This window comes from Mytilus galloprovincialis, chromosome 14, assembly GCF_965363235.1.
Source record: "Mytilus galloprovincialis chromosome 14, xbMytGall1.hap1.1, whole genome shotgun sequence".
Lineage (NCBI taxonomy): Eukaryota > Metazoa > Mollusca > Bivalvia > Mytilida > Mytilidae > Mytilus > Mytilus galloprovincialis.
In genome coordinates this window covers 45,224,464-45,238,479 of record NC_134851.1, presented here as the reverse complement: position 1 = coordinate 45,238,479, position 14,016 = coordinate 45,224,464, and the positions used below count along the sequence as shown (strand labels likewise).

Sequence of the window (14,016 nt, the reverse complement as noted above, 5' to 3'; positions counted from 1 at the left end):
AAAATCGCTGTCGTACAATTGAAACGTTTATCTAGCTAGAAAATCAGGCCTATTTCTATGAAAATACCTGTACCAAGTCATGATAATGACATGAAGTCGTTTGTTTTCTTAATATTTCCTGTACCAAGGCAGGACAATGGGCATTGTTATATTACAGTTCGTTTCTTTGAGTGTTGCTTTTTATTGTTGTTGTTTCTGTTGTGTCGTAGTTCTGTTATATTTAATGCGTTTCCCTCAGTTTTAGTTTGTAACCCGTTTTTTTTTTCTCAATCGATTTATGAATTTTGTTATACTACTGTTGCCTTTATTTACTTGATACGTTGATTGATATCATTTATTTTCATTTTCAATGGACTGCCATTTTGGAATTTGCCTTGGAGTTAAGATATTTGTATACTATTTTATCGCAATAATTGATAATCATTCATTTGGATTTTATGTACATAATGGAAAAAAATAATATGCAGTTAGAACTGTTGAGTTCTTGATAGCAGTTCATGTTTCTTGTCTTGATCTTCAGATGTCATCCATTTTAACTGTCGCACCGAAGAAGAGGAGCTGTGTCCGGATCTTTCAAGCCCTTCACGGTTTCCCATTTATTTTCTGCATCAGACGAGGTGTAATCAGTATCCATAGTTACTATAAAAATATTTTAAAAACAACTGCATAAACGTATATTATGAATACATGAATAATTTTAGCGATCTAAAACAAAAAAGAGAAACAATTAATAATCGATTTATTTAAATTTGTTTATGTACTATGTCATTTTGGCAATTGAATGGTACCGACCAGTCAACCTAAAAATTATCATCCTTAATGAACTTACATGTATACCCCGAATGGTGTAAACTTCATAATAGTACGTATATAATAGAATAACTCTCTTTTTTATTTGGGGTCAGGGTGGGATGAAAACTGTCTTTAACTTCATGAGGATTAATTATTCTAAAGGAACAAATAACACATGAACGTTGACACAAGAGTAGTTATGTGCAGCAATATTATAGAAACAAATTTAAATTCATAACATTTCTGACATAATTCTGTAATGGAAGTTGCTGTTTTCTTTTTATGCATTATTTATAGAAATGTATATATTGAGGGGAAATTCATTTGATTTTATATTGTTATTGAATAATACTACATTGTTTATCTAATGTTTTGGCATCTCTTTCACATTGATCTTATGCTTGCAAGAATCGTTTCATTTATAACAAAATTTCCCCCCATGGTGACCCCAAAAATTAGATATAACACTAGGTGTTTACTAACATGAGCATCTAATTAGATGCGAAATGTGGAGAAAGATCTGCGTACCCTTCCAGAGGATCTAAGATCACCACAGGTTGTTGATTAGGTTCGTGTTGCTTAGTCGTATTTATTTTCTTATGTTTTTTATACTGTTGTTCTTCCTTGTCCTTTTGGCTTTATTGTCGGGGTGTTCCTTATGAGTTTGAACGCCCTTTTCGTATTTTTCGCTTCTATTTTGAACGATTCAAAAGAGCTTTTTTGCCCAAATGAAATAATCATTATGTAAATTTTATATCCACTACAGTACCTTGACAGTGTGATTTTCTAACTGAAACCATACTCGCTTGTTCTTAATCATATATACGCTTTACTTGGAAGATTTACATTTTAGGCATTTTTTTTATTTGCGTGAAATTTGTGAGTGGCATTTGTTAGTAATGTTTTAAAAAATATATATATAATTCATTTATATGTTTCGGAGTTTAATTTGATGTCCATTTTCGCTTAACTAGTATCAATTTTTGTTTAGGGTCTATCTTTAATCCGCACCTGGATGCAGGATTTTCTGGCCGGGTTAAATACCCAAATTAGGGCTTTGAGTTGTCTTCTGCTATTTGATTTTTATACCTTTTTCACATTGTTCTTCCTCATGTCCATTACGTGTTTGTCGTCTACATAGTACGCAGGAACACAACAATATACCAGCTACAGCACATTCTGCTGAGAAACCTTGGGCTATTCCTTCTGTCATGAACTCTAAAAATTATTAATATTGCATTTAGCAGTACTGTTCCTTTTAGCTTTGACCATCATTGTTACCATTTCAACATGTGTTCAATTGCAGATTAGGAGATATTCAAATTTTCTTAATTTGTGTATACATGAAAAGAAAAATAAGAAACCAACATGATAACAATTTCACTGTAGTTCGAGTGTCGTGTCGTTTCAGAATAAGAACCGAGGTTGATTGTTCGTGGCCTGAAATAAAAACAACTTTATTTGTTGAATTTTCTTTGTTTAGGATGTGTAATACCAATTCTATAGGTTTGGTCTACGCTTTTAAAAAAGTAACACAGCATGCATTCGATTCCTTTTTAATGTTTTAGATTGTTTTTTAATTATTTCAAAATTTTACGAAAAAGGAAAAAAAACCCAGAAAGATATACATTTCGTGTATTTTATAATAGTGCAATATGTTGAAAAGTTATTTGACAAACAGAGACAGTCATTTTTATCTTACTTATGACCGAATTAAATTTGATAGTAATACATTGGTAAGGTATAAAAGGGGATCTTTTAAAATTCAATCAAGTTCGATTAACATTCGACAAATATCTAGTTGTTCATATTTTAAATACAATATTTCAAAATTCAAGCGGAACAAAAAAAAACGAAAAAACAAACTCACTCGAGTATTTGGGTTTGTATGCTGGACATGCGCAGCAGTATCTTCCTGTAAGTCGTTTCCTACGGCGACAGTTGACACACAAATAGATTCCTACTGCTGTGAGGACACACATCCCAACGATTCCACCTGCTATTCCACCAATCAAGCCATCTAAATGTTAATAAATGGCATATACACTTTATCGTAACAGTTAATGGCATTGTAGTTTCAACGACATACAACAAAAACTGCAATTGTAATCTAAAATGGAGAATGGAAATTGGGAAGTTGTAAAAGAGACAACTAACCAACCATAGAAAAACAGCAGCAGAAGGTCACCAACAGATCTTTAATGTAGCGAGAAATGTCCTCAACCGGAGGCGTCCTTCATCTGTCCCCTTAACAAATCAACACAAGTTCAGTGATAATGGACGCCAAAGTTATTTCAAAATTGTACACAAGAAACCAGATTTAAAATAATACAAGACTAACAAAGTCCAGAGGATCCTGACTTGGGACAGATGCAAAAATGCGACGGGGTTAAACATGTTTATAAGATCTCAACCCTCTCCCATACCTCTAGCAACTTTAGAAAAGTAAACGCATAACATTACGCAATTCAGTTCATGAGGCTGGTATATTCAGACCTTGCGTTTGGTTAATTGTTGTTAGGTATATTCAATGTTCTTTTTTCAAAATTATTTTTTACCTGTATGTATCCTTACTATTACTACTAGTAATATTTTTACAATTATTTTTCTCATTATTTTCATAATTATTGTAATTGTAATTATTATTATTTGATTATTATTATTATAATTTTGATTATCATTATCAATATCAATTTATTATCATGATTATTATAATGTCTGCTACTCTATTTCCAATAATACTACTAATATTATCATTATTATTATTATTATTATTATTATCATTATAAAATATTATTATTATTATTATTATTATTATTATTATCATTATTATTATTATCATTATTATTATTATTATTACTATTATTATTATTATTATAATAATAATAATAATAATAATTATTATTATTATTATTATTATTATTATTATTATTATTATTATTATTATTATTATTATTATTATTATTATTATTATTATTATTATTATTATTATTATTATTAATACAATTTAAGCATAATAATTCAATAAGTACATAATAAAAATAAAAGTACTTACAATTGTATTGCCATTTTGTTTCAATTTGAAAACTAAAAGTATCATTTAGTTTGTCTGGAATCAATTCCTGTTGTTTATTGTTATCATAACTGTTATAACCATTATTCTCACGATTTGATTTTTTTCTTAGTTCAAACGAAACATGACTGGCATCAGTTAAACATCGGGAAAACATTCTGCTATATGAGTTGCCAGAACAGCCTTCTCCTAATATCTTTAAAAAAGAAAAAAATAGTACCAAAACAAATGATGAAATCCTCTGGTTTCATTAGCAATTGATAACAAAGAGAGGAACCTTAGTGTCATTGATGTTGCGCTAATGGACATTGTTCACAACCATTAGCAAAATAAAATAAAGTTGAAAAAAAAGTAGACTAAGACGAAAACATAATTGATGTGAAGTTTAACAATTGGAAAGATGTAATTGCTTGTCAAAAGTAAAATTGTCAAATTAATTGTTGTTAATGTACACAAATGTGATGCATTGAGATAACACAAATAAAATTCTTATCACAACCGTGTCTAATATTCTTGTGTGCTTAAATACATCTTGTCGTTGTGCAATTTTAATTTTAAAGATTCGCAGAAGCAAGGTTGCCGGCTCTCTGGACATAACCAAAGTTCTGCGTTTCAAATGGTAAAGTCTTGCAGAAAAAATAGAAAGAACACGATACATGTATACATTTAAAGTGATATAATTAATATCAAAATGACTAGTTGATAACTTCGTATGACGAACTTTGAAAGAAGAAAATGATGATCAAAACTATTTGGTTTGACGAAATATTTATTATCCGCCCTCAATCATGAATCCAATGACGTAAGATATTTTCACAAGCCTCACACATCAAAAGGTTATAACTGGTTTAAATGGAATTCACAAAAATACCGAACGCCGTGGAATATTCCAAAAGGAAAGTCCCTAATGGTGATTCCTCCCTAAGCAGGCGTCATTAGCAGTAATAACTATATATATATATAAGACTGGCATCCGGTGGTCGTGTGGTCTAGCCGATTTAATGTCACGATATCACAGCAGCATGGGTTCGAATCCCAGCGAGAGAAGAACCAACAATTTGCGAAAGCAAATTAACAGATCTAACATTGTTGGGTTGATGTTTAGACGAGTTGTATATATAAGACTGGTATATGTATCACATTGCTGCTTTCGGCCTTCCTTTTCTCTACGTTTATTTTGTACCTGTACATAGTGATCTCTCTTCAAATGAAGCAGCGTTAAAACATACATTTAAAATCTGTTATAAGTCGTCTGCGTTCGCACGTATATTTTCATAGCATTAATTCTGAATTGATGCCATGAAAATTCTTTACTATATCCAATCAAAATGAACATTACATACGATGATGCATTATAATATATATTACCTGCTCAGTATTATAATCATAGTTGTAGTAGTCAGACCAATACTTTTTAAAGTTAACTTTACTCTGACACTTTGGGCTACTGTAAAAGAGTTCTTTCATGCACATTGTATATGAATAGAAAGGAGATTTTGGAGTTGTGAATGACATTTGTCTACATTCCTGGCTGCCGAAATCACCTTCAAACTTCATGTAAACCATGGTATCTTCATCAACAAGATATGGATCAGAGGCACATGCATCAGTTGGAAATGCATCTGATAAAATATAAAACATTAGTAAATATTCAACTTGAAAGGAACGTTTGATTATATACAGATACTTTAGAAACATTTGTCATTACTGCGGATTCCTTATTTCTCATTGGGTACGATTTTTTGTGGGTTCGTTGCAACAGATAAACCACAAATTGAAATGTTCAACTTTTTTTCAAGGTTTATGTAGCATTGGCAAAACCACGAAAAAAATATCTACTAAGTTTGTCTCAATCGTCGAAAATTGGTACCCACGAAAACAGATGAATCCACAGTATGTCATATTTTATTGAATCTTTGAACAAAAGAAAGGCGAAAGATAACAGAAAAGACATTTACACTAACAAAATAACAAATTTAATGTTGTGTTAAAACAATGTTGTGTTAAAACAATGTTGAGTTAAAACAATAATATTTATTTCTTTTCACTTCGCAGAAACAGTTGCGAGTGTTAATTGATCTATTTATTCCGCCCTGTTAAAAATTCTACTTTATGTACATTAAAGAGGAAGCAACATGTCTATAAATCAAATCCCATCAGTACTGAATTGATAGAAGATGCGTCAAATAATCATAAATTTTAAGAGAAAGCATAAATAGACATACATTTCACTGGAGTTTTTCCATGGCAGATATGAACTGATATCACCAACATCATGGCCAACGCAGCAGCTGACATTTTCAATGCCATGGTCTCTCTGAAAGTCAAGTAAGAACTGTAATACCAAAATATTCTAAATTTCTTTAACTAAATTACCTGTTGTCTGTATGTATTCTATTTTATTTGAAATAACCGAGTTTTTTATAATTTAAAGGAAAAATCCATCAATATATTCTTGTCTAAATCATTGTTCATTTCTAGCTTGATATTCTGAGTTGCAACTAGCAGGTGATACGGTTATCCATATCATGTTGAAGCTCAGATATATCATGGATCAATGAAAGGGAAATTTCAACAATATAATGTCACTACAAATGTTTGGTAGTAATGTGTATTTTAATTAACAGATACAATTTCATAACTTTGAGACATCAGTAAGGTATTTTCCTATCATGATTTGCAAATGAATGTATGAAAAAACATGTTTTCTGCTTTTTGGTCAGGTTGTTGTCTCGTATCCTTAATTTTGGGATTTTCTAGTTTTTGATAATTTTTCTTTATAGCTTGAGAGAAAATCCTGGAACCGTAAATGGTTCTCAGCTGGCCCTTAAATCAATTTTATGTACTATTTCAGTGACAATGGAATTCACTCTTAACTCTAAAACATTTAAATAAACTCAAATAAAACAAAAAAAAAAAACATATGCAAGACTAACAACGGACAGAGGCCTGGCGCAAAAATTGCGGTTGGGTTAGACATGTTTTGTGAGATGTTAACACTCTCTCTATACCTCTAGCCAACGAAGAATAAAACCCACAGTAATACTCAGTTCAATGGAAGGCAGAGTCCGATCTCAGAATAAGAAACAGGAGAAACTAAGCCAAAAAATTGATACATAAATTAACAAAGAACTTCTAGCAGTTACTGACATGATAGCTCCATACCTCAATTAAATTAATTGAAAGATTACGTTTTTTCATCAAATGAAATTCAGGCACAACCCCTCTCGTTGGGGGTGTAATATGATAACATCATAAAATACATTAAAACATAACCCATATCATACCATTGTATTGAAATTACGTTTATTATTATTGGATTAATAAAAGTTAAAATAGACCAACAGATTGTGTTTTGTGGTATATACTACAATCTATTCTGTACATGTATTTATCTTTTTTTTTTTCAAAACACTCACCTCATAAATTTGGTTGGTTTAATAAACAAATCATGCACATAATTAACTGTAAAAGACTCAAAAAGTTAAACGATAAAGGTTAAGTTATTTCATAATAGTCAAAAGTTAAAACCAAATAAGTAGCACAATATGAGATATATAGTTATAATCATGTTATGTGGTTGGAAGTCTAGACGACTAAGATTTGGACGATTACTAGCTTATTCAGATGTTGGTGTCATGTCACATATGTGTATTGCTATTAAACAACTGAGGTAAATAATGGAAGAATTTCACACCTGATAACTCATATAACTCAACCTCGCATTCAATCGTCTGGTATATTTTCTTTTTACCTGTAATTCTCTGTACAAATCATCAATATATACTCATCAGTTTTTTATAACCACGATCAAAACAAAAGTTCAGATAGTAATGCAACTAATAAGAAATCATTACAACACCTTACCCTAGATTGTAGTTTAAATAAAATTGTTTACTTCCGCCTGTACCTTTGCTCTACATGAAACGTTTAATTGTTTCCCTGTACAAAACCACAACGAAGATTTGTCAATACAAAATATCCAATCATTAGATGATAACGTGACGTACACGTATAGTTTGTTTACTGAAAGTTAAAAATAACTATGATACAGTGATGAAGGTAATATTTGTCTATCGATCAGAGATTGCGCAAGTTTTAGTAGACAACAAACATCAAGTCAATGAATAGATATTTACAATAATTTATATCGTATATTTGATGTCCCCTTTCTTGCTACTACCATTAACGACTCTGCGTAATGCAATCATACTTAAACTGTTTTTCATTTAAGGAAAGAACATGCATAGTTTGTGTATTGAAAGTTCAAATTAACTATGATACAGGACACAGTCACTTAAAAGTAAAATCACTAAAAACTCTTAACTCGGAGGAAAATTAAAAACGGAAAGTCCCTAATCAAATAGCAAAATAAGTACAGGCATTTTCAAATGTAGCAAATGGTGGATTGAACCTGGTTTTATAGCACGAAACCTCTCATTGTACGACAGTCTCGTCAAATTCCATAAATGCATAATAGCTTTGAATGACTAAAAAGATGCTGTATAATTTGTTTTATCAGGTGTAATTATTCAGAGGACAGTATTCAAGCTTAAGGATTAATAACACAAAACATTATAAGTTATATGGTTCGCTACTGACCACCTACAGATCCGTAGAGGATTTTATTATCCCTCAATGGATCCGTAGGGGTTCAGTAGATAACCGTATAACGAATTTTTCGCACGTTAGATTTTTTTCTGCTGTGTTTTGTTGAAAAATAAACAACGAAACACAACAATCTTTATAGTTGACGTCAAAATTACCACGTCATGAACCTCCTTTGAAATTTACCCACCCCTTAGGGGGTCACCACGTGACGGCGTTGAACCAATACCAACGTGATAATTTACCCGCGGTGCGATAATGCAATTACACTGCATAAGTTGCACTATGGGATAACTAATGTTTTATCAGGGAAGTTTGAGTCCCTTGATACTTGATGATTCGCTGATCATGGATTCGGGAAATCTGAAACACATAAATTATAAGTGAATTCGAATGAAATATCACTGTAAATGTCATAAAACAAATACATGCATTCATAAGTTCATGTCAATGTATCCTGACGTAATGGACTACTGAACATTTGTTTCAGTGTCCATGACAGTATACAAATCGGAAAAGCAAATTGGATCCACAGAATATATAAAGCATTCGTTTCAGTTTCGATGTAATTGTTGTTTAATTTCATACATACTTATTTGTTTCCTCTGATACTACACATGAATTTAGAGGTTTTAAAAGTGTTTACAGTTTTACAAGGTGTCTTTGTGAAATTGAGATAGAACGATAAGTATAAATAAGTATATTGACCGTAAAACAAGTGAAAAATATCTTTAGATAAAATAAAGTGAGAAATTATTTAAGAATAAATGATTCTAATTCAATCAGATAAACATCAAAAAGATAATCTTACCTGGCTGCCGGTTTAATTTAATTACGGTCATGATCAAGATCTCTAGACAGATGCGTGATAATCCGCCAATTAATAAATTGTTGTTCATTTTGTTATTGTCAAATAGTACCCAACCTGTTATGTGGAAAAAAAGAAACAGGCCGGTAACAACCAGCCGAATAGTTTTTCTGCACTTGTAGCCATCGCCTCGGACCTTGACCTGACTACTCGTGCAGAAAAACTATCCGGCAACGGTTGTTACCGGTCTGTTTCTTTGTTACTTTTTTTTTTTTTTTATCTAATACAAATCCATCTGTCCATACAACCGTCTATCAATAAGTATGATACAAAGATACAAAAATGGTTTTTATAAATAACGAAAATAAATATGTGTTTGTTTTTAATTAAATCTTTACGATTATATTATGCTACACAATTCTTTAGTAATCTATGTCATGAAGACTTTTATACTTTTATACATCAAAATATTGCATGTATAAAAATGATGATAAAAGCAATAATTAATTTCGAAAGTATATTAAAAGTATTAGAAAAGACAAATCGATTTTCTGTCAAACTACTGTTACATGTTTTCACATTCACAGATGTTTTTCCAACTATATATAAATATATACACACGAATGTGAGTTTGTGACAAAGAAAAGCAACGAAAAAAAATGTGCATTTGTAAAAATAAATAAAAAGTACAACATTTACAAAACATTATAAATACGAAGTACTTTAATAACTCATATCATCCTAGCCGATCCATGTGCTACTTGATTATTTAGATATGAATTACATGTAGGAAATTATACGTAAATTACACATGGTATCCGCTTTCGAAAACGAAATTAATCATAATTAATAGAAAAAAGTATCCTCTCTTGAATTGTTATTATAAAAAGGACAGAAGTTTCACTGTATTAGCCATAGAGGTATTTCATGTTTGCTGTTTCTATTTCTTTGAACACCCAAACAAATCAGAAAGTTCTGTTTGGAGGGTCTAATTACGTGTATAACAGTTTAAGACAGTGTTCAAATTCCATTTACAAAGGTTAACCGCGTATGTTAAAAAATAGTTTAAAAGGTTTGTACAATATTTTATTAAATTAATATACTTAATGATTGCCATGTGTAAAATATCAATCCAGTTCAAATCCTACTTCCTATGCACGAATGTCTTAATTTAACAAACACTAAGTCTTATAATTCTTTTTTTTATTTTCTAGACTTCATTTATTGTCTTAGTCTGACAAACAATCTTTATGAACATTTAAGAACAATACCATGCATGCACACCTGTCTTGTCTTTATTTGCGAATTATAATGTACTTTTTTTTAATATCAATACAATACAATGTATGTGCAAACCTATATTATATACTAGAATACATACATACGTACGTGACAATGCTCAATGATAAGATGATGTTTTATATATTTGTTCCGATATTCAATGGACAAATAAATGAAACGTTCTTTTCAGAAAGCTCACCATCCGCTCGTACATATTAACAATACATTCTTGAAACGGGTATAAATGCTGATGGCCAAAAAATGTCAAACATATATTGGCTCCACAATTCTACTGGTCTCCCACAGTGATATCTGTATCTTGCTGGCAGAGGACGTTACCACTTAACCTTTGCAATTAATTGAATGTTGTTTTCACCTCTAACCAAAAGATTATGCACGTAGTAAGTCTGGATAATCCCTGGTGTAATATCCCCAGTGCCGGTCTCTGTAATTATTTCCCCGTCTTTAGTATGTCAATATGCCATTATAAATGAGGAACGCTTGTGTCGGGAGTCCCCTGATCTATATATTTCATTGCCTAAACTAACTGCTGTGCATTTTCTACAAGATTCCGGAATTACATCATCACCCGACATATCTGGATACATGTAGGTACGAGAAATAATACGGTGTTCGTCATGCGTTAGACAGTGTTGGGATTCTTTTGAGCATTGATATGCACCAATGCGGGAACAGTCCTGGTTACAAATAGGGTCACTTCGCTTTGCTAAATAAAGAAGATGTCTGACCTCTTCATCAGCTATGGCTGCTACTGCTCCAAGAGTATCCATCTGTTGAAAGTGCTTAAATAAAGTGCTTTCGTATTTGCTGGTAGTTGTACAGAATTTACAAACGAATCCCGAGTAAAACGTCGCATCATCTGCAATTCAATCGATCGACTGTTTTTCGGCAGTGATCCAAGGTGACCATTATATCTTTCGAAGCTAAAAAGCCAAGAAGGAATACACGGTACCATAATCTCTAATACAATCGCTCAAATGATAGTGCAAATGCATGTTTGGGGTAACTCTTTCCTGGCCATACTCAGCTTCAAAGTATTTGCAAAACTGTAGGATGCTATCCTCATATTGCCTTATATTAGCCTCTGTAACATACTTAGAAGCGATTGTATGACTTGCAAGTACAAATTTTCTTCAAATATCCAAATCTCTATTAGGTAAGACATCTTTCAAGGAAAATATGGAAAAAAAAACGTTTGTCCAGTTCTTCCATTGCTCTGCAGTAAATCCCCCGAAAGAGGACGATATTTTACGAGGTATGGCACCGATGTTAATCAATTTCTAAGCTGTTCCCTGGTAAAGATTATGCATCGAATCTATAATAGACATCCTTATTGGATCAAAATAGTCCAAATCACAAAGGGGAGAATATCTGAGACCGTATTTGCTTTCTAGTCTGTCATTTTCTGTTTGGGTGTTTGCACATCGTATGACATGAACCAACTGTTGTTGTCGAAATAAATCCCGGGGTATCCAATTTTCAACGTCGAAACCACAATATATTTTTTTACCGACATCGCCAGGAAACTTTTTCGTGCATTAAGAACATCCTAAAGTAGCGCCATGGCCTAAAAATCCACAGAGTTTCCTTATAGCAGGAAAATCTCAGCCGACACACATCAATGCTAATTTGAAAGTCTGTTTATCCTTTTTACTTTGGAAGGAATTGGAAGCAAATCCATTTGCCCATACTCTTTTCAGTTCATCTATAAGTGACCCACGGAATGTATGAAGACTTGGTTCTTTCGCCATGTCGGGTATGTTGCCAATGAGGTTGACATTTTTCAATTTAAAACGTTCGTTTCTAGGTAAATTCAAAATTACAGCGTACATCACATCTACGGAATATTGAACATGTTCATACGGCTGGAACCAATCCAAATTCATCATTAATCCATAATGTCTCTCGCTACACAAAAAGTTTTCTTTTTCTTTACCTTGAAACTCTTTCCAAATTCGTCCATCGTAAACATCTGCCAAAAAACCATCTTCTTGTCGTCTTGATCTCCATTTTTCACAGTTGTTTTCATATTCTGGAAGATGAACAAGACTTGATACTGAAGATTCCAAAGATAACAAAATGTGTTATAGGGATACAGCTTTCTTTTCCTTTGCAGTTGGACAACTTTCAAAAGTAGTTCTCCACATACTTTTCTTCTTCCTATCTGTGGATGATTCGGAAAGCGAATATTCTGACAGGTTTTAGACGCTTGTTGACCTTCAATAATTTGAATACAGTCTTCGTAATTATATAATTTGTAACACTTCTTGCAGATGACATACTTTGTAAAATTATCTTTCTTGAAACCGATATCTCTATATAACTTGTATACAGAAGCAGGAAATGCAGTTGATATTGTTGCAATTGCAACATTTTCTGCTGACAAAGCTTTGAAAAAATCGTATAGGAAGAGAGCAACCGCTGAACTGTTACATCTGGCATAATGTGACAGGCCTGCCACGAACAAAAAAAAAGTAATAAAGACATTAGAATGGATGGAATATTTGAGCAGTTACTGACATGTATAGTCTGATCTTGGGGTTTCTGGTCTCTAGTACTGAAATCATTATCAATGTCTGCTATCGTTATATTGTCCCAAAGTTCCTCTTCTTCGGTGTCAGATTCATCTGAGCCAGAGCGTAGAGCCTGCAAGTTGCATTTTATGTTTGCCTTTATAATGGAAATTAATGGTCGGTCATTTTCTTCCGCTGATGATGACAAATCGTGGCTTGTTGGTTCTAGAGTGTCGTCGTTGGAAATTTCCTGCAGTGTTGATATTTGATAACTGCAATGCCATATATTGTTAGTATAATATTTTAGGTGGTGATTTTCGAAGTGGCGCTTATCATATATTTCATTACAACCAGGGCATTCCTTCTTTTCTCGTTTCCTCTGCAATTCCAAAATAAGCCGTTGAAACAGGCTGATCATTATCTCTTTTTGACATTCTCAATGAAAAATAAAGACAAGTTTACTCTTTATCTCTATACATTGTGCATTTAATAAAAACTTTAGGCGTAATTTATAAAATTACATTGTCCATTGAAGGGATAATAAACAAAGTCTATTACATTGTTTTATCTAATGTTTGTGCTATTTCACATTTCTCGAGCGTTGTGGGAAAACATTTATCATCACTAGTGAAATATATGTTCTCAGCAAATGATTTGTCAATATTTGATTATGACGTTAAATTTTATTGATTTCTTCTGAATTTCATATTATGATGTACTGAAAAAAGGCGAGCATACCTGATGACGCCACCTGTGAAGAACAAAACTTTCTGCAAATCTTTGAAAAGGAAATATACGTATCAATTGAGAAACAGATTCCACCAATACATATAACTCATGTATTGCGATATTTCTCCACTCTCAAAGTTAAGTTTTAATTATTTAAATAGGTCGACAAGGCTCGCGCTTTTTATAAATAT

At 32.0% G+C, this 14,016-nt stretch overlaps 1 protein-coding gene across 2 annotated transcripts; it reads right to left on the bottom strand.

The window, feature by feature from the left end:
• Positions 1-320: 320 nt before the first annotated feature.
• LOC143059374 (uncharacterized) lies at positions 321-7,871 on the bottom strand. 2 transcript variants are annotated; one of them, XM_076232861.1, is made up of 7 exons: positions 7,733-7,871; positions 6,091-6,182; positions 5,234-5,487; positions 3,848-4,061; positions 2,663-2,812; positions 1,882-2,010; positions 321-639 (listed from the first exon to the last, which is right to left on the bottom strand). In XM_076232861.1, exons 2-7 carry the CDS (start codon positions 6,173-6,175, stop codon positions 533-535), a joined length of 939 nt encoding a protein of 312 aa, XP_076088976.1. In that variant the 5' UTR covers positions 6,176-6,182; positions 7,733-7,871; the 3' UTR covers positions 321-532. The 2 variants fall into 2 exon arrangements, with proteins under 2 accessions (XP_076088976.1, XP_076088975.1); XM_076232860.1 differs by lacking the exon at positions 7,733-7,871 and adding an exon at positions 7,620-7,657.
• Between the last annotated feature and the right edge of the window lie 6,145 nt (positions 7,872-14,016).